Raw genomic sequence first — 27,893 nt, 5'->3', positions numbered from 1 at the left:
GGGGGCACCGGGGCACGGAGGCGAGAGACAGAACCCCCCCCCACTTTGTGTGCCAGCGCAGCTCCTCCTGCCTCCATTTTCCAGCAAAGCCGGTGACAAAGAGCCCCCCCCACTCCCCAGCTCTGCGCTGGCGGCTGTGCGGGGGCGAGGGTGCGAACGAGAAACCCTCCTCCTCCCTTCTGGAGGGGTGTGCGGGGGAACGGAGCGGTGAGCCCACCCCTGTGCTGCAGGGAAGGAGAGACGGACCTCCCCAGAGCCCCCCCAGCCCATTCGCTGTGTGAGTGGGAGGAGATGCCCATGGGGGAGGACTCACCCTTTCCAGGACGATCTCCTCGTATTTGAACATCCCATCGCTGCCGTTCACCTGTGGAGAGGGAGAGACGTGTTACTGCCGAGCACATCCCAGGGTGCTGCAGTACTGAGAGTCCACCCCAAAACACGGAATATTTGAGAATCCACCCCAAAACCCATGCTGTCAGAAATGCAGTCGCACAACCCTGCCCTGGAATCAAACCGCTCGCTGCTTCTCTCCCTGGGCACGATCCCAAACCCACTGACTTTAATGCACTTCAGCTCAGCCCTTTTATTCCGGCAGCTCAATGTGCGAGGCGTGAAAAGGGGCTCCACACAAAGCAACGACGCCTTCGTTAGCCAGCGTGTAATTAACCTCGGGAATGCACTGCTGCAGGAAGCAAAGGAAGGGGCTTGTGGATGGCCTGTATGCAGTAACACAATGTGCAATGTATGGTCTGTATGTTGTAACACAATGTACATCTCTGGTAGCTTCTAACTCCTACATCTTTAAGTGGCATGGCTTTGTTAAGGTGGAACTTGGAACCATCTCTTCTGTTGAATCAGTTGGACACAAAGGGAGTTGAGTGCTATAAAGAGAAAGTGCTCCGATATAAAAAATGGAATAGCCATGTGGATGCTGCTCCCTGCCCTAAAGGAACTCCCACAGCCATTGTGGTGAAGGTGATGGAATGTGGTGGTGAGGGCAGGGACTGAGAAATGGGCACTGCATTAAAAGCAAGAGCTGCAACTCTAAGCTCTGAAATAACAAAGCATGCAGGCCAAAACCTTCCAGTTTCCCCATCACTGCCAACACTCAGAAAAAGAAGGTGGCAGTTTCAAAGACATCATCTGGATAATTTGTTCCCCTGCATGCCCTGGGTCATAGGAGTAGGTCCTGAACAGCTATGGAGACCTCAATATAGGAAAAAAAATGCTGAAAAACAATAGTATATTTAAAATGGGAAGAGGTTGACTCAAACCTCACACTAGAAGTCCTTTTGGGAGATGAGGGAGCAGGCTGTGGGGTTGCAAGGCAGCAGGAATAGGGCTCAGTCCTCAGAGCAATGCCATGGGTTTGTAGTGAGCATAGGGAATGCTGAAGGAGAGCACACCCTACTGAGGGTACCATGCTTCAAGAGGGATGAGGATGGAGAGAGCCTGGAGAAGGGAGATGGCATCATGGCTTGGGAACGTGGACCAGGAGAGGAGGTTGAAGGCACTGAGGTGGGTTTGCCCTCAAAGAATTGACAGAAGGAAAAATCAGATTGAAGAGGCAGATGCAAGCAGTGGTTGAAGAGGAACCCCTGGGATGTGTCAGCTGGTGGGAGTTGAGCACTGTCAGCCCCAGAGCCTTGCAGGACCACTGTGTCCACTGAGAGTGACAGAAGGAGTCAGGAACTTGAAACAAGAAAGATTCAGATGGGGCATAAGGGTGAAAAGAAAGCTTTGGGACGTGCTGTTAAGGTACTGAGTTGGACCAGAAGACCTTTAAGGGTCCCTTCCAACTCAAACAATTCTAAGATTCTATGATGGACAGCTGTAGGAACATCCCAGGGGCACAGAAGCTGCATCACTTTGGTTGGCACCAGCACATCACAGGAGGGGGTAGGATGAGACCTTTTGGGTGGGGGCTGCAAGACCCCCCACCACCGCTCTCCCTCCTCACCCCAGCACACTGACTCACGGCGACCCCCCCTCGCCACCTCCCTCGCCTGAGCACCCGGGCAGTTGGTGGCTCTGTGCGTGGCTCTGCCTCCCCCCCAGCTTTCCAGCAACTCAGATTCCTGGCAGCCGCTGCTACTACACACGTTGTCCTCTCCGCTTTGGCATTCAACGCTATTGCCACACAGACAGCCATATGCACACCCACGGCCGCAGAGGAACAGCACATACATACCTACAGGATGGGGATGTGCAGAAAACTTTGACAATCTGTGAGCCGCGAGGAGAGCCAGCAGAACCAGCCCAGAGAGTGGCAGCCCCCCTCATTGGGAAGCACTGGGGCAGGGACCCATGGCACGGGACACAGGGACGCCCCAGGACGTGGCCCCATTGCAAAACCTTCTGAAAGTCTTGGGACTGCCAATGCTGAGCAGCATTTTGTGTCATGAAATGGGAAACGCTGGCGCCTGCCCAGCACTGCATGTGCCAGGTCAGCCAAGCCTGGACGTGAAGTTCCTGCTCTGATTACGTCTCCAAAATCCGCACAATAGAGCACCAGTTAATTGCATAAAGAAACCAAATGGAGCCCTTAATATATACCACGTAACCAAGGGAACAAGCCAACAAAGCTAGTGTTCCAGCATAGGAAAACTGAATACCGGTTACTCATTGACAGCAAAACCCGTCTGTGGCACCCACTGGAGCGCCTCTATTGCCCCTCCAATTGCTGCCAAGCTCCCTCGCAGTTCAGGAGCTGCCTCCATGCTAAGAGCAGTGCAGAGCTGGCACGTGTGGCTCTCGTGTGGAGCTTGTTTGGGTGATGCCCAGCTCCAGGCTTTCACATGGGCATCCTGAACAATGTCCCTGGGTTGTTGTGAGGCAGGGTGAGCCCACCTCACTCTGCTTGCATTTCTCTGGGTACCGCTTGCTTGGCTCACAGGAGTGTGGGGCTCATTGGCTGTTCCCACCACGAACCCAAACTCTGCTCTGGTTTCAGAGTAGGGCCAGGATCATTGTTCTAAGTTCATCCCATGCAGGAAGCCCACCTGAAGTCTCAAGGAGAGGCCTTCTCTCCAGCCTTCACTTCTCTTTTGTGTTTTGAGCAGCAGGGAAATAGTTAGAAATGATGACATTTAAATCATCAACAGAAGGCTGCAGAGTTAACACTCACTGAATAAACAGAAATGCACACACCTTCCAGTGCTACTGCAAGCTGTCTGCAGGCTCAGCCGGCCAACACTGCGCTGTCGCACGTGGAACACGGTTTGCAATTTGCTAACAGTTCAGGGCCAAATTTAGAAGGCTAAGATGGAGTTCCTCAAATCAACCCAAATGGCTGCAAGGAGAATAACCTGCAGGAAGAGTCATCCTTCTGCTTTCTGAGTCCATGCCTTGCAGCCACCACATTGAAGGGGACAGTTGTGTGCTGAGTGCAAGTTGGGCGCATGGCCGAGCTCCAACATGGCTCCAACAATCAGCACCAGGATTGGGCAGCACTGGGGACACAGCACAAGGGTTTCAGCTTCAGAGAAGCAGCTCTGGGACACAGACAGTGCTGCTTGCCATGGGAACGGTGCTCTTGATGCTTCCTCTACCCCTGGGGCCTGGGTGTGCAAAGCACGCTAATTGGTGAACCGGTTGCAAGCAGGTGCTTGTGTGAGCCCAGCTCGACTGCAATGCCTTCAATGCAGCGGGAGTTTGATGAGAATTTTGTTGGATTTTTACAACCTAGAAGCACAGCCTCCAGTGAGGCTGAGACCAGCCCTGGCAGTGAGCTGGCAGGATGCAGTGCCACATGCTCCTGGGGATGAGGGTGGGTGGGCAGAGGGACACAAATGTGGAGCAGGCTTCTTAATAAACAGCCAGGGCCAAATTCAGCCCAGCAGCTAGTCCAATGTTATCAATGGAGCTAGAACAGGAAGGAACTAGAGCACATCCATCTGTTTATCATTAAGGAAAGCATTGAATAGTTAAGTAATTAAAGACTGGAAGATGTCACGTTAACCCTTCCAAATACTGTACCAACAGGCTTCAGCTTTTGTTTTTGTAAGAAGCATGCTGTCAGACTTCCCACTTCAGAGTGCTCTTCTGCAGAAAGCCCCCACTGTGTCTCTTTTGCTGACCTCTGGAACAGCCAATGGGAGATTTTAAGGTTTGTTTTCTCTGGAGCCTAGAGGTTGGATATTAGAAAAAATTTCTTCTCAGAAAGAATGGTGAGGTACCGGCACAGGCTGCCCAGGGAGGTGGTGGAATCATCATCCCTGGAGCCGTTCAAGAACAGGGTAGATGCTGCACTGAGGGACACTGTTTTCCAGTATGGTGGTCATGGGTTTATGGTTGGACTAGATGACCTTAGTGGTATTTCCAACCTTATGATTCAGGTGGCAGGATGGAGCAGGGTTCACCCTCGCTCCAAAGAAGGACCACAGTTACGTGGGACACAGGTTCTTCACAAGCCATTTTTTGGTGGCACTGAGTTGGCTGCTTTCTGCGCTGCTGTGACAAGAATTAGAAGAAAAGAGGGTTTCCAGGCTGGAGTAGTTTGCAGCCCCAAAAACCTAGGCATAGCCTAGGAATGCAGATCCCTTTCAGCACTCCCTGCAGTCATAGACTGCCATGTGATGGGCTTGGACAGGAAACCTTTGTAGATGACAACACTCTCCTGCCACAACTTGTGTAAGGCTACTGGATCCAAGGCCACTTTGCTGAGACAGAAAGCACAGACTTCCTCCTGAGTGCCAGGAGGCTTTGGCTCAGCATCTGACACCTGAAATTTGTTATGAAAAAGGTTCAACCAACAGCAGCAATCCATCCACCTCAAGTCCAAAGACCAACCAAGCCCTGGCAAACTGACAACCGAGCTCCCTTTTGGGAGCTGTACTGCAGATATCCACGCTGGCCACCCTTGCTCCTTCCATTCTCCCTGCAGGAATGATTTGCAAATGTTCTGGTAAGGGCTGCAGTAGCTTGCAAACTCTCTCTGCAACCAGCTGAGGATTAGCTCTACAGCAAGCCAAGAGCACCAAATGCACAGTGGCTGCAAACACTCCCCGTCACCAAGCACTGCTCAGCTGCTGGCAGCCAGGCTCTGCTCAGCATGGTCCCAGCAGGATTTGGAGCTGGGATATACTGTGGGGTTGCGGCATAGATACCAAGCTCTTCTGCCTTCTTGCTGGGGCCTTTTGGGCACCTTTGAGCCAAGAAAACGCAGCATTTGTTGAAAAGAATTGAAACAAAACCAGGAGACTTACAGAGAGCCCTTGTTCCAGCGAGTCTGTGTTCACGATAATGGGAGCAGGGTTGGCCTGTGGGGAGACAAAAGCGGGATGTCACCAAACACAGCCCGCTGCACTGCACAGCCTCATCCTGGCCATGCCACCACAGACCTTCCAGGCCAGGAAGAAGAGGGCAGGTTAGGAAGGGTGCTTGCCCTTCTCCTCCATGTGCCCAGCAGCCTGGGTTGGATATGGGGACACAGCATTGCTCAGGTATGGGTCCCCTCTGTATTCCCCAGACATGTGGTCTCAGCTGCAGCAAGGGAGATGGGCAAGATTAGAAACTGTTCCAGCCTTGGGTCCGATTCATATTAACACTAGAACTAGAAATTCACATTGCTTAGGGGTTAGGAAACAGGAGGGTTTGAAAAGGAGATCCTGTGGGAAGGATATATTGCCAGCAGGCCACGTCTGAGGCCTTCAGGCACCTCCCAGCACAGGAGCTCCCACTGTAACCAGGGGAGGTGACAGCCTGCAGTCCCTTCGTGCTCGTTACCCCGGGGTCCCGCAGCGCCGGGCTGAGCCGGAGCTGTCCAGCACCGCAACCTCCTGAAGGCGCAGTGCCCGTCGTGCCCGCAGCCCCTTCCCGTGGAGCATCCCCAGCTCGGGGAGGTCTTTGTCCTCTGAACGAGAAGTGACAAAAGAAGAGTATATTCAGACTAATCTCAAGGCTGACGTTTCTCACCAGCACACAACAGCAAACAGCACAAAATCCGAGGTGTGCTGGGATTTACAGCACCATTCCAAAACTCACATGTAGAGCAACGGCCAGAGCTACACGGGAAAATGCTGGCAAACACGAGCTACGAGGGGAGGTGAGCCCTCTGCCTTGGGACATCAGAAGCTTCAGAGTCTGGGCGAGGAGCAAGCAAGTCACAGTAGAGCTAGAGTTGCAGTTAACAGGAACCACTGCCTGCCCAGTAACGCGGGTGGTCACATTGCACAGCCCAACGGCCTCAGTGAATCTGAGACTTTCCCAGGAGCAGGCTACTGCCTCACTGCTCTCCTCTAATATAAGTTTCCCTGACAGAGGAACACCTCCTCACATCACCCAGAAAGGCAGTCTCCACCTTCTCCTGTTTTAGCTGTCTGTATTTCTGGACGTTTCATGGTTTTGTAGGTGGCAGAGTTAGGGGGTCAGATGAACTGCGTTTCTGATTTTGCCCAGAAAGGTTCAGCTCTCATAAGGATGGAACAGGAGGTAGTTAATTTGATTTATCTGGATACCTTCTGATCTTTCCAGCAGCTGTAACTATTGGTTACTAAACCATAGCTTTTATGGCAATTAATTCTCTAGCTCAGGGAAATATGACCACTTCCAAGCTCTCCTGCCAAACCACTCCCACACACGTAAAAGAATCATAATTTTCAGGTCCAATGTCTTGGGATCTCCATGGCCCAGAAGCAATGTTAAGCTGGGAATATCCCCTCTCTGGTAGTGCACAGTCCTTGTATTTAGTCCAGATAATTTGTGAGATAGCATATATTAAACCTGGCACTGGCTTTTATTAGTCCCCAGTGCAATTCTAGGAAGGGATTCCACATTTCAAGGCAAAAAAAAAAAAAAAAAAAAAAAAAAAAAGCAGTACTTCTACTGCCAGCAATTAACACACAGTGGATGTTTGAACCTTGGCGTGCCAGAGGCCAGCTCTTATTAGATGAGTTTCCAGGAAGGATATAGAAGAGGCAGCCTAACTAAATGCAATCTGTCACGTGCCCCATGATTTATGACATTAATTCAACTCTGCCAATGATGGGGAGAAGTGCTCTGTATGATAATGCCACAGAGGCTTTTGCAGGTCTAGCCTGAGTCCTTCAGCGAGCCCCACTGCAGCCTTTTTGTTGAATTACTAATAGCCCACAAATCACACATCACATTGCCTTGCTCACACAGTGGTGAGCCCTAAGGACATATTTTGTCTAGCCTGCTCGTTGCGCACTGAGCATCCTTCGCAGCCATTCCACACTACTGACTTTTACATCTCAAAATACTGCTAGGAGCACAATTTCCCACTCAGGCTCCAGATGGGACCCAGGAGATGCTGAATGCAAGTGGCTGCTTAAAACAAAGTCACACACGGTCAGAAGGAATTCAGACCAGGAAATCCCCATTCGGCTCCCGTGGCCACTATTCCAGATACCACGAGAAAGGCGTTTGGATTTTATCCCTGACTTCCACTTGCAAATATTCCAAGATTTGCACCTTTCCTGGTGTGCAATGTTATAATGGGATGGAAAGTACCATAATAATAACAGGGTGGCAAAGTCTCTGGCTGCAGCAAATGAGAATGAGCCCAAATGCAGCAGCCACAGCAATGAAAGAAAAGAGCTGCATACCTTTGGAAGCCTCAGGTAGGCAGAGATCACCAGGAAGAGAGGCCTCCACTGCCAACCCTTAAATGAGGTCTGAGAAGGGGTGGATCCTGACTCCACCCCTTCCAGTCACTCAGGTACACTACATGCACCTGAGCTCCCCGGGGTTGGCCCTGCCCTCCCACCAGGTGCTCCAGCACTGCTTCAAGCCATGACATAGCATTTCCACTACACTGGTGGTAAAGGCTCCACTTCTTTGAGCCTCCAGAGACCGGAAAGTTCTTGAATCTTGACCTTCAAGCCTCGTTCCCCTTCACTGCTATTCTTTTCAGCTCCTGTTGCTGCCCAGATTTTCCCAACAGCTGTCCTCTGCCTTGCTGGCTTTGCGCCTAGATCAATCTCTCTGCATATGTGCAGTGACCCCCTCACTCCTCAAGGTCCTCTTCGAGTCCCACCTTCCCTGCAGCCTTCCAACACAGAGGGTTTGTGCAGCCTGTTGGAGGGGGTCTGGAGCACCTCCAGCTTTGCTGCGTTTTGGTGCTCATGCTGTCAAGTGGCGAGGGGCTCGGACCTCTTTTCGTTTGTAAATCTCCAAGCACCAGCAGGGCTCAGTAAATAATAATAGTGTGATGAAGCATTTTAGATGGAAGAGATCTGACAGCCCTCATTGAATGTGACCTGAATGCACAGCCCCGTTTCCTCTCCTCCCTGCATGCAGCAACCCCTTGTTCCTTAGGGCATAAATTACTTACCATTCCCTATAGAATTGAGGGCATGGTTAATTCACCAGCATGTTCCTGCTGCCCAGCAAGAAAAAAAAAATAGACAATTTCTTTCCTGCCCTGGCTGGCAGAGGGCTCAGTCAATGTGCCTGCCTGATGGAGGAAGGCAGAAGGTGTCAGCCCAAGGGCACTACGCCAGTCACCCTTGGGCAGTGCTGTTAGTGCATCACCCCTTCTCCTTCATTTCTGTTGGTATCATTTTGCTGGGATGAAGATAGGATTTACAAAACGTGACCATTTTCCAAAACTTCCAACAGAAAGAAAAGCTGCAATTAAATGCAAATGGAGGAGGTTCGTTAGCACGTTACAGAGGGAGGGAGCCTCATCCTGCAGTGTTCCCACGAGGACTGAGTTGGTTCTGAACTGGCAGCCCAAGCTGTTCCCTCCGTGCTGGCAGCCCCAAGATTTGCATCTGGTTCACACCCCCCACACATCCCACTTAGGGTTGGGGATTATGCACCTCATCCAGACACAATAAATGTGCTGCAGACCGCTGAGACCCGCAGCAACTGGACTGTGCTCACACACAAACCCATCTCCATCTCAACCAGTGACGGGGCTGAAGCCAGAGCTGACAAATTCCAGTCTGCAGGGAGGCTGTTTGCCCCAGGGACAGAGTGCAGAGTGACTGTGGGCCTGTGCACAAGAAACCAGGCACTAACTTATATCTGCTTCATTTTTATAACTTTCCTGGAATGGGTCTGAGTGAAAAGTTGTTCTGCCTTTCATTTGCTTTGCTTTACATCATCTCGGGTATAATCACAACACTTAGAAGGAAATGGCTCTGGAGATACATAGAATTTGGTCTCCACACCTTTTTAACAGCTCCTGGGGCAGAGGCCAAGTAGGAAGATGCCCAACAGAAGCATCTAAGCAAGGTGGACAGATGGAGATCCACTTTGCTTCTTTGTCAAGGGTGTAAAACCTCAGGGAGAGCCATGCGTGTGCAGCAGGAACAGCTGTCCAGTGTCAGGGCCCTGCATATGAGCTGTGAGCACACAGCTCCTGGCACGAGTGGATACTGGGGAGCATCTTTGGTGCGAGACGCGTGAGGAGCAGGGTCATGATGTGCTAATGAAGGAACATCAGTGGGGCAAAACCAGGTCCTGGCAGTGCGGCACAGCCTGCGTGCACCACAGTTCACCCTGATCAGCACTGACACATTCATCTGTTCCATGCCAGGCGATCCTGCCCTGTGCACAGACACTGCTCCTCCCAGCACCAACAGAGAGCTCGAATCTTAACAGCATCTCCTGAAGCACCTGAGGTGGGCTGGCTGAGTGCTTTATGCCTACATTTCAATGCTACATCTGTGCTTTGGTCTTCCTGCCACTCCACTGCTCAAGGGCAGAGGTAACACACAGCTGCCAGAGGCTTGTTTCCCTCTCCAAGCTCTCTGTGGCCACATAATGGGTGGACCATTATGGGGTGGGATGAGGAAGCGAGCAAAAGAAAACACAACCTGAAAGCTTCTGGAGGCTGGAGAATGCTACAGCCAGGGATGAACCTCCCTTCCTTTTCACCAGGACAGACAAAATAACTCTTTTTGCACTTTTATTGCCCATTGGCACCATTGGGCCAAGCCCTTCCCATTAAACCCCCAAAGGGGCTGTATACTGACCCCACATCCTCCCTCTGCATGGCTCACAACGAGCTGCAACCACCTCAGAAACAATATAAGGGCTTATCATGGAGCTTAGGGGTGCCCAGACCTCCTGTTGGCCCCCAGCACCCAAGCTCCAGCTGCTCCACACCCACCCAACCAACCAGCATCACCCGCTCCAGGCTGTGCCGGGGCACCACAGCTCTGTCACCCCAGTGGTGTGAGCAGCCCCAAGGAATGGACACAGTCTCAAAGCACTGCAGCCATTCCAGGACTTGAAAGCTCCACGGTCACAAGGATGACTGGCAAAGCCACGGAACTGCCCAGGGCTCAACGCGAACACAAGCAGCTACTGAGGGTTTGATCTTTGTTTTGGTGCTTTTTTTAAAGAGTATGCTTAAATAGGAACTGGAAAAAGCCTTCACTCAGTGGGGAGAGAAGAAAGCTTCTCCAGACAGAAGCTCTGTGGAGTTTCAGTGTCTATTTAGAAGCCATTAAGGCCGGTGTGTTCATGCCTGGAAGTTAGACATCCTGTTCCAGGCTCCGGCCGCTAAAATAGGCGACCCAATTTGCAGAAGTGCTGGGCTGCAACAGCTTCCTTCTGACCTGGAGCTGCCAAATAAAATCGACTCAACTCCTTTCTTTTTTTTTTTTGCAGGCAGAGATATTATCATCAGAAAGACCTGCATGGTTTTCAATCAAATACTTACATACAAGGGAAGGAAGAGCGAATAAGGACTATGGATTTCTTTGGGTTTGAAACAGCCTGCTTTCTTCTCTAAGTTCCAGTGCACCCCTAGGTACAACATTTCAAGAAAGATGTTTCTGTTTTACAGCAGATAGAAAGGACATTAGGGAGAATTCAGGTCCCAGGCTGCTCTGAAGTGCCACATGTCACCAGAAATAGTTACAACCCCCAAATAAGTCCTTCAGCAATCCCCCCCTCCAATGGGCTTCTGTAGACTAAACTGAACTGCATTTCAAATTCATGTATTCTGAGCTTGTTAAACGCTGTGTTCGTTTTTTTTTTCTCTCCATGTTACAGATACAAGTCCATGACATATTGTTGGATTCCCAAGTGCCCTTGAGGGATCTCCGCATCATCCCATGTTTGCATGCGTTCAAACCAGCTACGAGCACTCACACAACCCACGTCACCTTACAGCAGCACTACAGCAGAGCGAGGGTTAAGCTGATTCCCATATCACTCAGCTCCTCCATCCCAGAGTGGTGCCCAATTTGCTCTCCTTTGGGAACTGGGAGGGCATCCTGCATGGGGGCTGAGCGCCGCAGCGCCCGGCACGCAGCCACAGCTGATTGCGGCCTGATTAGTCTTAATCACTTCCTCTCTCTAAATGAGCATCCGCAGTGAAGGAAGCAACGGAAGCTCCTCTGCTCTGATCGAGGCATGATGCGTGCCCACGGCCTCACCCGAGCAAGGCAGCAATCTGGGGATGGGTAGCGCTTCTGCTGCGCTTCCACCCCTGCATCCAGGGCTCCTGAATGGGTGGATGGAGGGAGAGGTGGAGGGAAAGATGGATGGTTGCAGAGATGGAGAGATGAAGGAATGGGTGAGGGGAAGGAGGGACGGATGAATGGGTGGATGGAGGGAGGGATAGAGGGATAGAGAATGGGAGAAAGAGATGGAGGGAAGGATAGAGGGATGGTTGGGAGAAATGGATGGATGGAGGATGAGATGGATGGAGGAAAGGATGGATGGAGGGATAGAGAGATAGAGGGATGTAGAGATACGGAATGGGAGAAAGAGATGGAGGGAAGGATGGAGGGAAGGATGGAGGGATGTTTGGTGGAAGAAATGGATTGGTGGAAGATGAGATAGATGGATGGAGAGATGGAGGATGAGATGGATGGATGATCCATGGTTAGCCTCTCATGAAAGACCTCTGTGGGGGTACCCTGCCTTGAGCACACTTTGGGAGATGCCAGCAGAGCCCTACCATGTCTTCAGCACTGGTCACACTGGGCTGGGGCAGGTCCCACCAAACTGGTAATGTCAAAGCCAAGGGGGAAGAGCCTGGTTGCGACAACAATGTATGGGGAGCGTCCCTCTGGCTGAAGTCTTTCTGCCTCCAGCATGTTCCTTATGAGGAGCCACCTCCTCCACATTGCTACAAGCAATAATATAACTAAGATGATGTTTTGGTAGGGTCAGCACAAACACAAGGATTCACATGCCTGATGGAAGAAGACTTTCGGGTGAATAAGAAAACTAAGGAGACAAATGTCCTTGGCCATCCACACACAAATGAGCATTTTTGGAAGGTGCTTCGAGGACATCTGAGCCCTTCAGCTTGCTCCTGGCAGGATGGAGGGACAGGTGGGAGCGGGACAGGAGATGCTCTAGGGTGGGTGAGGGGAATTGGCTGAGCAGGAGACACAGAAGGAATAAGGAGACCTCAGGAACATCTTGAGAAGGTGCCTTTGGGATCATGGTAATGGCTGGGAGGCAAAGAAGGAAGGCTCAGAATGACAGAAATAGCAGCTGCCTCACAGGTCTATGGGGTGAGGGCTTGGGGTGATGAAGAGGCAGAGTCTGGGGGAAGGAGAGCAGCTCAGCACCTGGTTCCAGCCACCCAGCTCAGTGACGGCAGGATCACCAGGCGGAGATGCCCGAGAAACAAGCTGAGAGGTGAAATCAGATGGAAGGAGATATATTAGGAACAGACACGCAGATTTACACATCGTGAGTGAGGAGGTGACAAACGGGTCCGTGGGATGGGAATGAAACTCTCACGAGGGAGCGGGGTGCGATGAAGGAAGAGTGGGGTGCGATGACGGTGTGGTGAGGGAAGACCCTGCGGGACTCCGGCTGGTGAAGGGACACGTGGGGACAGATGCTGGGGGTGGCTGGGGGACAGCCAGCGTCCGAGAAGTCCTGCTGAGCACGGGGAGCCAGCTGCAAATGGCAGATTTTGCTAGAGTTGTATCTACATTTAGGCTGCCAAAAATACCTCCCCGCAGATTGGATGTCTTTAATTAAAAGGATGTCTCCTGCCGCCCGGCGTGACGCAGAGCTCGCCCCGCTCACGGGGCTCTGCACGGCACCGCGGGGGCTGTCCCACGGGCAGCTCATCCCTACGTGCATCCTCCTGCACTCTGGGCAGTGTTTTCCATAGTCACTCCTGCATGGAACGGGCTCAGAGCATAGGAGGGAAACGGACCCCCTTTCCTGTTTTGGCTTCCTTCCTTTCTTCCCTCCAAACCGAGAACGCCTTCCTTCTCTTTCCTCCTCCACCTTCGAGTGCAAAGATTTAGCTAATTTCTTCTATGAATAGCACACGAGTAGCCATAGCAACATCACCCTGCCAACCTCACCACCTCCACTGCCTCTGTGTCCCCAGCACCCCGTTCCTCTCACCCACCCTCGCACCTCCCCAGGGAACATCTGGGGTTCCAGCCCTTTCCCACCCCATTGCTCATAAACCCTGCCTGGCCACTGGGAGAAGGCCACCTCCTTCCCAAGGCTCTTTCTCCCTCACCATAACCCAAGAGCCCCAAAGCTTTGCCATGCCCATCAAGAACTGCTGCTCCCACCAAGACAGTGCCCATCTCCTCCTGCTGCACAGGAGGAGCTGTACCAACAGTTTTTGTGCATGGAAAAACACCACCTTTGGTGACACATTTGCAGCCCTGGACAGGCAGTGAGGTCCTTTTCCCTATTTTCCATTGCTCATCCACAAAATACCTCTGTCCAGGAGGTCCACAAAAGCCCAGCACATTCCAGAGCTGCTCCAACCACCCTGTGTGACCCCGATCCCAGGAGAGGGGAAAAGGGAGACAGCAGGATGCAATCTGTCCACAGGGAGGGTATCTCTGGCCATGCATGGTTGGCAGATCTGAGGCTGCTCCTATGGTTGGAGAATGCATACCAGCCACTTTCCGCCCTATACAGCCGTACCCTTCCTGGAGAGGAGGTACTCGTGCCCAGAGCCATCCTAAATATGCACCAAAATGCCAGCGAGCCTTTCTGGAGCCCCATAAGAGACTCTGCTCTGGCTGCCAGCTTTGCACTGGGGACATGGGCTGCAGGGATGGCCCTTCCCTTAAGGACCAGCCCTGGATAAGGGGTTCCAATGTGGCGGAGCATCCTGGCACAGCGCTCCCAAGCATCCGTGGGTGGCACTTTGCGGGGAGGGGAGGGGTTTGGAGCACTTGGCTCCTCTCGCTGCTGCGCATCAGCACCGATCGCGCTGCCATTCCTCCCCCAAAGCTGGGAGTCCTCCTCTCACCCCAGCACGGCAGGGAGGGGGGGCTCGTGTCCCCAAGCAGCGAGTGAGGGGGATGAGGTGGGTGCGGGGATGGATGTATTAAGAGGTGGAGAAGGGAACAATGGGGAGTGGTGATGGCAGCAAAAGCGCAGGAGACGGGGAGTAATAAACGATGAGATAAGGGAGGAGAAATGGAAGAGATCTCCAAAGGGAGAAAGGAAGGGGGAAGGAAAGCAAAGCAGAAAGAAATGAGAAACCCAGAGCTGGGAGATTTCCTCTCTCCCTGTAGTCAGGATTAGGGGTTCTCAATTACTGGCATTGCCTGAGCAAGCTAATTTGTGTCCTGGAGAAGGGGAAAGGCAGCAGGAGGAGGCATGGGTCAATGCTGGAGCTGTGCTGGGTGCTGGGCAGCACGTGTGGGCATGGCTACACGCCGTGGGGCTGCACACGGGCTCCATGAGGATGTGTGATGTCAGTGAGCATGCAGCACCATACGCAGCTCTGAGCACGTTCCCTGTGTCACAGCATCTGCACATGCGGCCGTGCCAGCACATGCACTGGGTGCAAGGAAGGGGAGAAAAAGGACTGGGAGTAGGGAAGCTCCCAGGGAGGAGAGCAGGTCCTGGCTGTTGGGGAAGCCTCCTGGCTCTGTCTCCCACCTCTGCTGCTGGAAGTGCTTCCAGGGACAGGGACACCACTTAAAGGGGCAGCCCTGGAGGTGGCAGATTGCCTCTCCCCACTGCTCTCAGGGTATGGAAAGATCAGAAGGGGAGCATGGCCGAGCTTTGCTCAATGCATACATTTGCTACACACCAGGGAGCATCCTGTCTGCTCTGACACAGGCAGTGCACACAGCACACACGACATGGCACACATGCAGACCCCACTATGCTCACACAGCCTCACACGCTGGCATCCTCTGTCACTGGCAATGCAGCGAGGAGGCACTGATTCCTTCATCTCAATGCTAAGGCCGAGTAGAGGTCCCCCAATGTGGACCCAGGGCTCGGTGGCAGCACCACAAAGAGACAATGCTTTGCCTTCCACCATTGCAGCACACGACAGCTCCCCTGCCCAGCGCCGCGCAGTGCTGCAGCTGCCACCGCCTCCCTTGCAATCATCCCTGGGCCAGATCTTCCCTGCAAGCAGGAGGGGAGCACCCGGCTCCAGTTCCCTGCTCCTGCCCAGGGGTGGATGCTCTGCACTGGATGCTCTGCACTGGACAGAGCTTAGCAAAGAGATAGCAAAGGGAAGCTGAAAAGCGTTGGCCAGGAATCAGCAGGCGAGAGAGAGACGAGGCTGATTTTGATGCAAAGAGTGGCAGAGAAGCAGAGAGAAGCAGGAGAGGGCTGATAGGAAGGTGCTGGGGCTTGGGGGCTCTCTGTAAATGTCTTCTGAGCATATCAGCCTGGAATCAGATTATTTCGACCAGAGCTACAGACTGAGACAGTAATGAAGAAAAACACGGGAAGGGAAGCAGGAGGTTGTGCCTTCCAAGGGGAAAGGAAGAGAGAATTCCCACTGATTCCTGTGTGCCTGCCTGCCTCGGCGCCTTGAAATAATAATTAGAAGGATCAATAAGAAATCATGTGAGGTTTGAAGATAATGAATGAAAGGAGCAGAAGAAGCAAACTGAAATGCCTTTCTCTAAAGCAGAGTAAATTGTTTTTCAGGCAGGGTCTAGCCTCCATTTTAATGCTTAGCAAACAGCTCCAACCATTTTCTAAGCTTGCTTGTGGGTTCAAAACAAGACTGGTCTCTCCATTTAGAGGAGAAACACAGCCTGGGAATGGGTCCTGGAGGAGAACACTAATAAAATGAACGCGTGTGGGAAGAAATGGAGGCAGTGAAATGGGGCAGAAAGCACACAGCATGCTGGCGACCAGAGAAGGGTTACGTAATAATCTTTGGGAGCGGGGACGTAGCAGCAGAGCGAGGAAACCACAACTCAACGGCAAGCGGGTGCCGGTCCACGAGCCCACGAGGCTGCTTGGTGGCAGTGTGCCCCACACCTGCAGAGTGCAACACCACGGGACACCCTCGATGCTACCAAGGCTCCAGGCATCCTTCTAAGCAGCAAGGATGGCAGGTGAGTGTCCCAAATCCATTCTATCTGCCACCTGCCCTGCGCCAGGCAAGACCCAGCCATCCCCCGTCCCAGCTGTGCCCCAGGGATGCTCTCCAGCACACAATACCTACGTTAGGTGGGATCGCAGCGCTCGGCCTGAGTGATGGAAATAGCCAACCAAAGCGATGATGATGGCCAACCCAAGTGATGACGATGGCCATCAACCGCAACAACGACGGTGTCCACCCGCCACAATCCAATACGCCGGCATCGCCCACCACGGCCCCATTGCTCCTTAGAGGACCCCCCCAGCAGTCATCCACCCCATCCCATGCCTAAGTGCCAGGGAACCGCAACGTGGTGCCGGCCCGTACCTGCTCGTACCAGTCGCGGCTCGAACACGTGCACTCGGGCCACCAGCCCGGACCACTCCCGTTCACCTTGGGCGCGCTCTTCCCCGGTGGCGGCGGCGGAGGCTTCAGTGCAGCGGCATCGCGGGCAGGGGGCCCCAGCTTGGCCTTACCGCGGGCAGCAGGCGCGGCTCCCCCCGGTGCCGGCAGGGTCTGCGAGCCGTAGCCACCGTAGCCGTACTGCTCGTGCTGCCACTCGCCGTAGGAGGGAGGCTCCATGCGCCGCAGGGCCGCCATCCGCGTCACCTCGTAGCACTCGGGGCACTTGCAGCAGTGGTGGTGCTTGTGCATCGCTGCCCTCACACCATAGAGCCGGCAGGGTGGGAGGGAGGGAGGGAGCGGGAGGCGGCGCGGAGGGATGCGCGCAGGAAGACGGGGAGGGAGGGATGCTCGGGGGGCGGCAGCGGCCCCCGCCCCGCGCCAGGCGCGCCCCCGGCCCCGGGAAGCAGAAGGGGTTACGGAGCAGGGAGCTCCGCGGGGTCGCGCCGCTCACTCCCGGGCTGGTTCCGTCCCTGCGCGGGGCTCCGCTCCGCTCGGCTGCATGGGGCGGCTCGGCACGGTCCGGTTCGGCGCGGTTCAGCCCGGTCCGGCGCGTCGCGGCTCGGGAGCGCGGAGCGCGGCACCTGCGGCGGCGCGGAGCATCCTCCGCCTCTCCCCGCCGCTCCCCGCCAATCTGCGTCGCGGAGCCTCCGCGCACCGCCCCGCACCGCCGCCCCCGGAGCGCCGCTGGGGAAAGGCGGGGGATGAGGGGCAGCGCGGCCGGGGGTTCCCGCAACCGAAGGGCAATTTCTACTCCGGCAGCAGTGCCAAAACCCGCCCGCAAAACGCCGTGCAGCGCGGCCCCACGGCTGCTCAGCCCCGCTTCGTGCCCTGCTGCTCCCCAGCACCTCGTGCTTGTGGGAATCCAGAAACCCTTTGCTCAACAGTTCCCTGTCTCGCTTGCAGCTGCCCTCGCCCTGTCCTCATCCCCAGCTCCGCACACACGGGTGCATCCCCACATCAGCTCTCATCCCACTTTGCTCTGTTACTGTGCGCTCCAGCACCGCACCCTGGGGTTGCTGCCTGTGAGCCCTTTTTGGGGTGTAGAAACCCCTAGGGCCTTTGCTTGGCCTTCCAACCACTGCTATCAGGGGATGATAAGAGCAGAGTGTTTGAGGCTGCTGAAATCCCCACTTGTGCAGAAGGGCAGCTCAGTGGTTGCACGCCTCCGGCACAAAAGATCAGAAGACAGTCACCCTCACAACTCAAAGGGTAGAAAGGAAGATCACTGCAGAAAACCTTATCTGACTTATTAAGGAAAAGCTGAGCCTGGCCTTCTAATTATTAACAGTAATAAGATCCGTGTTGTTCCAGAAGCCCTGAGTCCTCACTGTGCGGTGCAGTCATTCCTCCCCAGCACTGGCTGCAATTCACTGCCTCTGGGCTGCCCAAGTTGCCTCTTTTACAGTGTGGATGCTACAGTCATATGCTGCTCCTGATGACACAGAGCTGTGACATGCTCACACTGAAATCCCCCTGGCTCTAAGCTTAGGACAGCTGTAAGGGGCAGGGGACTGCTGCATACAGACCGCAAGAAGCCTTGTAGGAATGGGCAGGCGGTCAGCAATTGCTGCCTGAGCACTGAGGGACAAAGTCCATCTTGGCTAACCAGCACCTCTTAGATCTGGGTCACTCCACCATCAGGGATGTGCCCAGAATGTGCACGCTGCCCTGCTCCTGATGGCTCTGTTCACTCAGTCCTGCAGTGAGGACAGGGAAGGACATGGGCTTTCACTTAGAGGAGAGAGTGTGAAAGCAAAGGACGAGACCTGGTAGGGAAAAATGCTTTAATAAGAAATGAAATAAACAATTAAGAGAAGCATTGGCTATGTTTTTCCCCTGGCAAGTCCATGCCTGCACTCCTGCTTCCTCCCCCAGCTCACTTATCTATAGGTATCCCATTGCCACATATAGACAGAAGCCCCATACTTCCCTTGAGCCTCACGGAGTTCTCCCCATCTTGCAGCTCCCTGCCTGCACTTCCTGCTTTAGCTCTGCTCTGTCCTTGGTGCGAGGGTTGTTTCATTCCTCCTCATTTACAGTGAGCCACACGTGTCAACTGCCAGCCCCAACCAAGAGGATTATAATCCTGGTTGCTGCCTGCACTGCTCCCTGAAGCACTGTGTGGGGCTCGGGATGTGTTACCAGGCTCATGAGGAGGTCGGTGCGGGGCCAGATGCACTTCAAGGAACCCAAGCACTCTCCAATCCGCTCTCCTCTTCCTACCAAAGCCTGCCCATCTTATTTAAATGTGACTTTGGCAGCTGCTCTTTTTTTCAGGTGCTAATTTCAGCAAAGCATCAAGAAATCCCAGAGACGGTGCTATTTACACGGCACGAAGGCGGCGCGGCTTTAGTGGGAGCTGCCGGCATCTCAGCCCCTGCCGTCACTTCCTTCCTCTCACACGAAGTCCTGCGGGAAGAGGAAGGCAAGTGTGAGGGATGGGCACTGACCACTGCAAGGTCAGCGTGAAAGAAGGGATTGGAGCCAGCTCAGAAGGGTTTGGTTCACCTGCAGCTTTCCTAGGAATGGAGGATGCTCGTAGTGTGCATTGCTCCCAGCGTGACAGCCACTGCCCCAAAGCCATGTGCTAACTAGAGCATAGGGGCTGATGAAAGGTATCACCCTTGTAACCCCGGGGAGGATAGGATCCCGAGCTCTCAGCGCTCTTGGCACAGTTGCCAAACAAATTAATTCTCCTCCAGGGCAAAACCATTTTCATTTTATTAACGAGCGTTGATACGTTGCCCAGTGCCACAGTTCCATCTCCTCACTTGTGGCAGCAACTTCATGAGGCTCTTCAATCAGCACCAAGATTCGCCTTCTGCAGTTGCAGTCGCAGCAAATGAACTATGAAATATTCCCTGGTGTGCTGATGGGGCTGAGCACCACAGCTTCACGCTGGGGACCAACAGTAGGTCCCCATAGAACAGCCTGAGTTCTCTTTGTGCAGAGGCTCTATTTAGCAGCAAGCAATTGCAGTGGGCATCGTGCATGGACACAGCCATTCTGCTCAGCTCCTGCCCTGAAGCTCGCACTCCTGCTCACAGGGCAGAGGGTTTCGGGGGGGTCTGCAATGCATAGCCACGGGGGAATCATATCATGCATTTCAGAGCTAAACTGCAGTTTTAAGCAAAGGCACAGCTGGAAGCCCATAAAAACAGGGAAAAGGCCCTTACCTCAAATTAAACATTAACATGACTCAGTTCTGCACAGGCATGGCAATAAAGCACTGCCACGTCCCAGGGACTCGGGGTGCCCACTTGCATTGTCCCTGTAACCAGGGGGTCAGGGCGGTCAGCAATCCAGAGTAGCAGCGTTCTGGTGTACGTGGGGACCCGGCGGTGACCAGAGCCAACCCCAATGAACCGCAGGTGGTCGACCGCCCCGGCTCGGCCCTACCTTTCTGCGCCGCCGCGTCCCCTTTAAGGCAGCGAGTGCAGCTCGGAGTTTCTGAATGGCTGTCCCCGCCCCCCGCCCGCCTGCCCGCCGCTCAGCCAATCAGCGGCCGTGCCGCAGGGCCGCAGCCGGCTCACGGGCCTCTCTTAAAGGCGCAGTGTCTCTTTTAAACTCTTCCCCTCCGCCGTCTGCACGCAAAGAGCAGAAAGGAGTGTTTCAGAAGACCTGAGGTGACCTTGAAACGTGCGCCCACGCGTGGGGCAGACAGAAGGTGCAGCTCAGGCTGACAGAGGCACTGATGCACTGACAGACAGCTGTGTGTCAGCACTGACCCACCTGGCATAAGCCCGGGGTGACAGGTGACTCTCCCACCTGCAGGCTGGGACACGGCAGCTCAGGTCCCAGGGTCTGGCTGTTGTGGGAGTCTCACGGATGGGTGACATCAGAGAACTGGGACAGTGGCTCAATTGCCACATTCCTCCACTAAAGCAGCCCCACGAACACACTCCAACAGCAGCAAAAAGGCACAAAACCTCCCTGCAAAAACACCGTGTGAGATTCAGCTTACAAAACATGTCCCTGCATGCGTGGGACACAGCAACGTGGCATGCAGGGACCTGATGGCATCAGTGATGACACCGGCTCAGGAGCAGGCTGTGCCTCTCCTGCACCTCAGTGCATCCTCCCCTTGGCTGCTTTCTGCAAACTCTCCTGCATGTGATCTACAGGAACCTGGCTGCGATGTGACCCAATCTGAAAATGACCCTGAAAGAGGAAGAGACGTGGCAGGACATGGCTGTGATGCTGGCAGAGCTGAGTCCAGCTCTGGGCATGCACAGGTGGGTGCCTGATGGTGAGGCTGGGCACGATGCTCCGTATGCCAGTGCTGTGGGCACCAGAATGCCTGAGCTGTGCCAGCCCTGAGAGCTATCTAGGCCACAGAGCACAAGGGTCCTTTGCCTGAATCTCAATGCTTGGAATGATTTCTTAGGTGCAAAGCCAGCAAAGTTCTTGCACGATGCTGCGTGCTTGCAGGCTGCGTGGTTACAACGGGTGCTGGAGCAAATCCATGCATCCCTGCAGCAGGGCTCTGGGCTGGCCTGAAACCATCACTGCAGCCACGTGTGGTGCAACCACCTCAGAGCAGGCAGAGCAGTGCAAGAGGCAGCAGCACGTAGCAGAAAGCCTTAAAACGGGGTCACACTCGGATTCACGACAGGGACAATTCCCAAACCTGCACTCATCCACTGCCCTCATTCCCCTGCAGATTCCCCTATCTCCAACAAAAGCCACAGATAATGGACCTCTCAGCACAGCTCAGTGCTTATCCTCCAAATCCCAAAGACTAAAAACCCTCCTGAGCAGTTATCACGGCTGCTCTATTTATAACAGCACTGGTGATGCCTCTTTCACCACCATTCTGATTCCATCCTTCCCGACACCATTAAGATGCAGCGACGTTTTCAAGGCTCCAGCTAAGCAAGCAGCTGGCCTGCCAGGCTCTGCCTTCCAGCCTGGTTTGTTCCTTTAACAAAATGGAGAGGGGGGCCCATTTGCTTTGCAGAAACACACCTGATTTATAATCAGCCTCCAGAGACCAGTACCACTGGTGCTTCAGTCCCCATCCTGCTCTGGTGGTCTCAGCTCCTGCTTTCAGAGCTAAGCCCTAGGAAAGCTTGAATCTCAGTGCCTACGTAATGCCAGGAGCCCTGCTCTGAGGAGGTCAATGAAGCATGGATCTGGAAAGATGGACTCAGAGTGCAGCTGAGTGATGAAAGCATGGCTGTCTATGGGACAGCCCTAGCACTGCACGTGCTTGTACTATTACTAAACAAAATAACACCCAAACAGCAACGATGACCTGAATGAATGGGCAGACCAACAGCCCCATCCCCAGCAGAACCCTCCTGTGCTGCAGAGCCAGAAAAGCCTTACAGCCTGCTGTGGATCTTCCTTTTGCCACTGGTTTTAGACAGAAAGTCCCTGAATAGAGCAGGAACAGATGGCTGCACGTGATCTGTGTTTGACAGGCTGGTGGCTCCATCAAATTCATCCTTTGCTAAAGCTGTACATCGAGCTGGGAGAACTGAAGTCTAAGCATCTCCTTGTTCATTTCTGCAGCAAGAATAGCAAGAGCCTCTAGTAAAGCTGAGGCCATTCAACCCCAAAACGTCCACCGAAGTGACAGCTCTCCCTGACACAGCCCATGCTGAAATCCCCTTTGCACAGCAGCATCCTCGAGACGCAGGCAGCGGCTGCCCAGCTGGGTGTCTGTGCTGCAAGGGCTGATGTGCATGGCTGAGTTGGAGTGAGTTACAGCAGATGAATGGACAGACAGACGGACAGACAGACGAACATCCACTTGGCCTCAGTGCTTTGGCATTCGAAGGGAAGCAGACAAGCGTGGTGATGCTGACGGGGCAGCCCCCGAGCTGGGGGTCAGGGCAGACACGTGCATCTTCTTCAGCACTGACAGCAGCAGGGAGGGTTCCTGAGAGCCTGCAGGGCTAGGCCACATCCTCCCTGCGATGGCAGGAAGGGGACATTTTTGGCCTTTGCCAATACAGCCTCCACCTGGCACACAGGGGCACACTCCCATGCACCCACGGCTGGGTGAGAGGCAGCACCTCTGCCGGCAAGGTAGGTCCCATCCACCGGCAATGCAGAAGCACAGGAGGCACAACCGCTTGCTGAAGCAGCTCCTCCATCGCTCTGAGAGCTGCTGGCACTCAGCATCAGCTGCTGGGATCGGCATCGCCGTGCGGGGAGGGAGGCGCAGGGCAGGCTGCGGTGGCACAGTGACAGAGATGAAGTCAGAGCGGCTCCGTGAGGGGCCGAGCAGCGCTCCCTCGCAGGCGCAGAGTTTCTGCTCATCAACGGCATTGTTCCTCCTGCATTCATCGCTCCAGCTGGCTGCTCTCTACTCCCCGAGCCGGGAGAGGGGGGTAGGGGGGTGAGGTTGGCGCTTTCAAAGAGACGAAGCCTTCCTGCCACCCCCTGGGCACAGGCGGGCAGCGCTGCAGGAGCATCCTCGGGTTCCCCATACAGAAGCTCCAAAAACTAAAGCAGAGAGAGGCTAACACGGAAGATTTTATGATAAAACCCCACAGAGCGTGCAGGATTGTGCATCCACGGGGCGTTGCAGCTATCTGCATCCCTCTGTGGGCTGAACACCGCTTTCCCATGGAGGGATGCCTCCGGCCCCCGAAGCACACCGACGTTCTGTGTGCCGGTCCTGCTTCCTGAGCAGCAGCCATTTGCACGGCACGGGGCTGCTCGGAGTGCACGGAGCTGTGCCAGCAGACAGAACATTTCCTGTTCCTGGAAGCATTGGTGCAGACAGGCCATTCGTTTCTCGTGCGCCTTCCTGGCTAAGGCAGGTTACAGTGACTTCCACTCTGCCATTACCACCGCAGGCAGGGAAGAGGCCAGAGCCAGGACAACAGAAAACTTATTTACAATGATGGATGCAGTAAGAGAAGCAGGCAAGACACGCCAGCTTGTCTCCATGCCTCCTCTCAGCAGTGAGATAGCTTCTGGAGCCCTTGCTCGTGGGCTGATAGCACAAGGGAGGCAGCTGCTCTGCCCTGCCTTGGCGCCCAAGTGCCCTATTATCATTGATTATAATCTATTATAAAAGCTTCCTCAGTTCTTCTGAGTGCCATTTGCAACTCAAGTGCTTTAGAAATACAGCACCAAAAGCCAGGAACAAGAAGCCACCAAAGAGCTGGCCAGCAGTTGGGTGTGGAGGGTCATCCAGCCCCATGACATCCTGCATACGGGGATGCAGGACAAAGCTGGTCTTCAGCAACAGTGATGACATTCAGATGAGGACAGCTGAGGGATGGGGCTCATCTCCATGGCCAACCCTTCACATCCCGGCTTGGAGAGGAGCAGCTCTGAGCCTGCAGCTTCCAGCACTGTTTGGTCCCAGTGGCCAGGAGAGCTGCCCCATGGACAGAAGAGCCCCAAGCACTGCCAAGCACAGCACAGCAACATCCCAAAGGTCTTCCCTCCAGGCCCCTGCTCTTCACCCATCCGGGTTGGGAGGGAAGAAGTGTGGGTATGAGTGTTCTGGCTGAAGGCGCCCATCACCCCAACCTGACCCCATACAAGGAGAAGGCTGAAAAGGAATGCTTCAGAAAAGAATGACAGGAACGATTTCAGGGCTGGAACAACACTGAGCGAGTGAGGAAGCCAATCTGTTTAGTTTATCTAAGGGAAAGTTAAGAGGGAACTCAGACGCATCTATAAATACTGACATGTTGGGAACAGTTCTGATTGCTGCGGCCCTTTATCCTGGCAAACAAAGGCAGCAAAACCTCCTGGGGCTGGGAGCTAAAGAGAGAGAGGAATCCAGGCTAGCAGCAAAGTGCACCTTTTTAATGGAAAGGATAAATAACCATCAGGAGAGCTGGACTATCACACAGCAGATTCCCCACCGTGTGAAATCTCAAAATTGAGGGGAGGTGTCTGCATCTCAGCCAGGTGTGTGGGGCTGAATGCTGTGCTTGTAGATTCCTGCCCCACATTCAGGGGTGCAGCCCAGCGACACCAGGGTGGAACACAAGGAGGAAGGCTCCATCTGAAATCCCAGTGGATGAAGTAATAAAAGCAGGTGGATTGCCAGCACGTGCAAGGTTTTCACTGCTGAGACCACCACCAAGGGTGGGCTGATTGCAGACTGCACCTCTTGTCTCCATTTAACCACAGTCCCCCCCCCTATTCCAGCACTGGTAAGGATTTGGTGAGTGTTTGAAGACGCAGAGAGAAGGGAGAGGAAAAGGAGAAATTCAACAGTAAGGAAAAAAAAATGGGGCATCACCCATTTTATTGGAGTCTAAAGTGAGAAGGGAAACATTTAAAATGGGGAGAAAAGCAGCAGTGTGATTTTCACATTTAAAATAATTTGGAAGAAGAATCCAACCCAGCAAACAAGGACTGATTAAAGCTGTGCCAAGGAAAACAAAGCCTTCATGTTATTTTACGTCTGGTGAGCTCCATCCATCACAGCCACTCCATCCCTCCCTAAAGGCTCAGAGTGCATTTTGCCCTTCACTCATCCCTACAACCAACATCAGGAATGGAGCCCACGCGATGCGCTCACACCAGGAGGGAGCTGAGATTTACGACCCACATCCAGCTAGATGGCAAACAGCAGAGAAAAGCTCCTGGTATGCTGAGGAATGGACCTGCCATTGAGGAGCTTGGAGAAAAAGGTGGAAATACGCAAGGTGGGAGTAAGATGGAGATATCTGGAGACGGGGCTGAGAGGATTTCCATCCTGTGCCACATCCATCTGCCCTCCCAACGCTGACACTGGACCACATGAGCGCTAAACACGGGGATGCTGTTGGTGTTATTGCCACTTTTCCCAGCCTGAGCATCACCATCCCAATGGGAAGAGCCCAAGGAAACGCCAGCCCCAGGCACCTCCCCAGCACCATCCCACAGTGCTATGGGCACGCAGCCCCGGTGCTGTCCCCGCGGTGGCAGCCGGTGGCCGGGTGGGACGCGGTGCGGGGGCTCACCTGCGGCAGGGCACTGCGGGAGCCCAGCACCAGGCTGCAGACACTGGTCGGTGCCTCCGTCCGGCGTGCTGTCACCCTCACCAGCCTTGGGGGAGTCCCCGGTGTCACCGCGAGCAGCCTTTGCTCACCATCCTGGGCTGGTGGCTGCAATGAGACCCGGGACATAGAGGTAGGTAGGGAGGGCTGCGAGCCCCTGGGATGCATACAGGGCAGGGAGACTCCGCTGTTGGCCTGAGGGTGGGTGATTTTAGGTCCCTTCTAACTCAACCCATTCCATTCTATTTTCCAGCAATGTAAGATGTCTCCATGCATCTCTTTGGAGAAAGAAGGAGGGATGTGATGGTGTCCGTATGCTTGGGCAGGTGGGCCACAAAGATGATCAGGGGACTGGAGCACCTCCCCTACGAGGACAGGCTGAAGGAGCTGGGCTTGTTCAGCCTGGAGAAAAGAAGGCTGCGGGGTGACCTCATTGCAGCCTTTCAGTACCTAAAGGGAGCCTGCAAACAGGAGGGAAATCAACTCTTTGAAAGGGTGAGTGACAGCAGGACAAGGGGAAATGGTTTTAAGTTGAGGGAAGGGAGATTTAGGTTGGACGCCAGGGGGAAATTCTTTACAGAGAGAGTGGTGAGGTGCCGGAACAGCTGCCCAGAGAGGCTGCGGATGCCCCATCCCTGGAGGTGTTCAAGGCCAGATTGGATGGGGCCCTGAGCAGCCTGGTCTAGCATTAGGTGGGATGATTGGTGGCCCTGCCTGTGGCAAGGGGGTTGGAGATTCATGATCCTTGAGGTCCCTTCCAACCCTGGCAATTCTGTGACCCCACTGCTAAGAATTGGTCTCTTGCAACCCCAAAAAACTAAACAGGATCCTGGTGCCTGTTGCTCCAGAAATAAGTTGTAAGCCCATTGAAAACGGATCCATTGCCATAGACCAGATCCGGAGCTGTAAGGGAAGGATTGGAGCAGGCCTGGAAAGGCAAAACTGCCCCCACCCCATCAAGGCAATTCAATTTGCTTTTGTGCCTGTGAGATAACACAGAGCCTACTGCTCAGTCGCTGCCTCTCTGCCTGGTGCTGTATTGCTTAAAAGACTGTTGGAAATTAAAGAGAATGCAAATAAGAGATGTGGAAGTTATCAGAGAACTGGAAAAAATCCTGAAAAAGGAAACTTAAAAGGCCCAACTTCAGTTATCAAAAGCAGCTTGCAAGGTAGCTCAATCAGAGCCCCAGTAACCCACAGCAGAACACAGAGCTAGAGCTGAAGTCATTTGCATTAGGAATAATTCAATTAACGCTCATGAATGAGAGATGTTGCCTAATTATTGAGGCAAGCTGTGACAGAGGAGGTGTGGAAACACGCTGCTGGCATGGGAGCTGATGCCAACCTGTCCCCTCTGCAGGGAACGGAGCGGCTCTTACCTGGGGGGGGCTGTGGGGCTCTCTGGGGCTGAGGTGCTGGGCTGTGCCACGATGCACAGCTGGGCTGGGATGCTGCAGGGATTCTGAGCGCAGCGTGAAGTCGTAGAATTCGTGGATATCTGCAAAACAGCACAAGAAACATCATCAGGAGCGGGCAGGAAGCATAGTGCCAGTGCCCTGCATTGGGTGCAGGGTCTGCAGGTGGCTCCTCCCAACCCTGCCAGGAGCATTTTCCCATCTCCATCCCACCCACAGGATGCAGGAAGCAGTGGGGCTGCTGCACTTCCTAATGGAAACACGCAGCAGCCCCAGCTCAATGCTGTGGGAGCAGCAAATCTCACATCGCCGCGTTTAAGTGTTTAATTTCAGAAGGGGAACTACAGAAAAAGTGAGAAGATCTTCAGAAAGAAACTGGAAGGGGTGACAAAGAGGGTGGGAAGCAGCAAAGCCTATTTAGAGGCTCTGCATCGTGACATCAGAGCACGCGTGCAGCGTTGGTTGGTGGATGTTACACAGCAAAAAGGAGGAAAGCAATGCAGGAAAGGGGGCTTTGAAAGGGAAAAGTTATGCCCCTAAATAGCTGAAACTGCATTTAAGTGAGAAAACCAGAAAGGATGGTAAATGCTGCCAGGTTAAATGTACCAAGACTCCAAGAGGTCGGCTGAGGGGGTTTGGTGAATGTCTTGCATGCAGCATAGCAAAGTCATAAATCCTGACAGCACGTGGGAGACTGGAGGCGGTCAGGGCTGTGGGGCCAGAAAGGGGCTGGGCGGAAAGAAGCACTCAGAGGGAGGAAAGCCACAGCAGGGAAAACAAATTCATTTGCTGCGTTCACTGCAGAGGAACCTGAGGAGCCCCAGTTTACTGGGCATG

The 27,893-nt window shown here is 53.9% G+C and overlaps 1 protein-coding gene and 1 long non-coding RNA gene across 9 annotated transcripts in view; both read right to left on the bottom strand.

Moving 5' to 3' along the window:
* DLG3 (discs large MAGUK scaffold protein 3) overlaps positions 1-27,893 on the bottom strand; it is a 56,340-nt gene that overhangs the window by 24,659 nt on the left and 3,788 nt on the right. For 3 of the 8 annotated variants that reach the window (XM_031594177.2, XM_090150404.1, XM_090150403.1), the window contains exons 3-6: positions 27,021-27,139; positions 25,606-25,749; positions 5,208-5,261; positions 314-364 (exon numbers count right to left, since the gene is read on the bottom strand). In XM_031594177.2, coding sequence (XP_031450037.1) covers positions 314-364; positions 5,208-5,261; positions 25,606-25,749; positions 27,021-27,139 — 368 coding nt within the window. Of the gene's footprint in view, positions 1-313; positions 365-5,207; positions 5,262-16,600; positions 16,992-25,605; positions 25,750-27,020; positions 27,140-27,893 lie in introns of those variants that run through there. The other 5 variants (XM_090150406.1, XM_090150407.1, XM_090150408.1 and 2 more) reach the window with 3 other exon arrangements.
* LOC149916049 (uncharacterized) lies at positions 18,449-22,096 on the bottom strand. The gene is made up of 2 exons (XR_016471161.1): positions 19,855-22,096; positions 18,449-19,087 (listed from the first exon to the last, which is right to left on the bottom strand). It is a non-coding gene; the product is annotated as an uncharacterized LOC149916049 (long non-coding RNA).

Source organism: Phasianus colchicus, chromosome 14 (genome assembly GCF_987193195.1).
Source record: "Phasianus colchicus chromosome 14, bPhaCol1.hap1.1, whole genome shotgun sequence".
Taxonomy (NCBI): domain Eukaryota; kingdom Metazoa; phylum Chordata; class Aves; order Galliformes; family Phasianidae; genus Phasianus; species Phasianus colchicus.
Note: the sequence above shows the minus strand (reverse complement) of the source record. Positions and strands in the feature narration are given on the sequence as shown.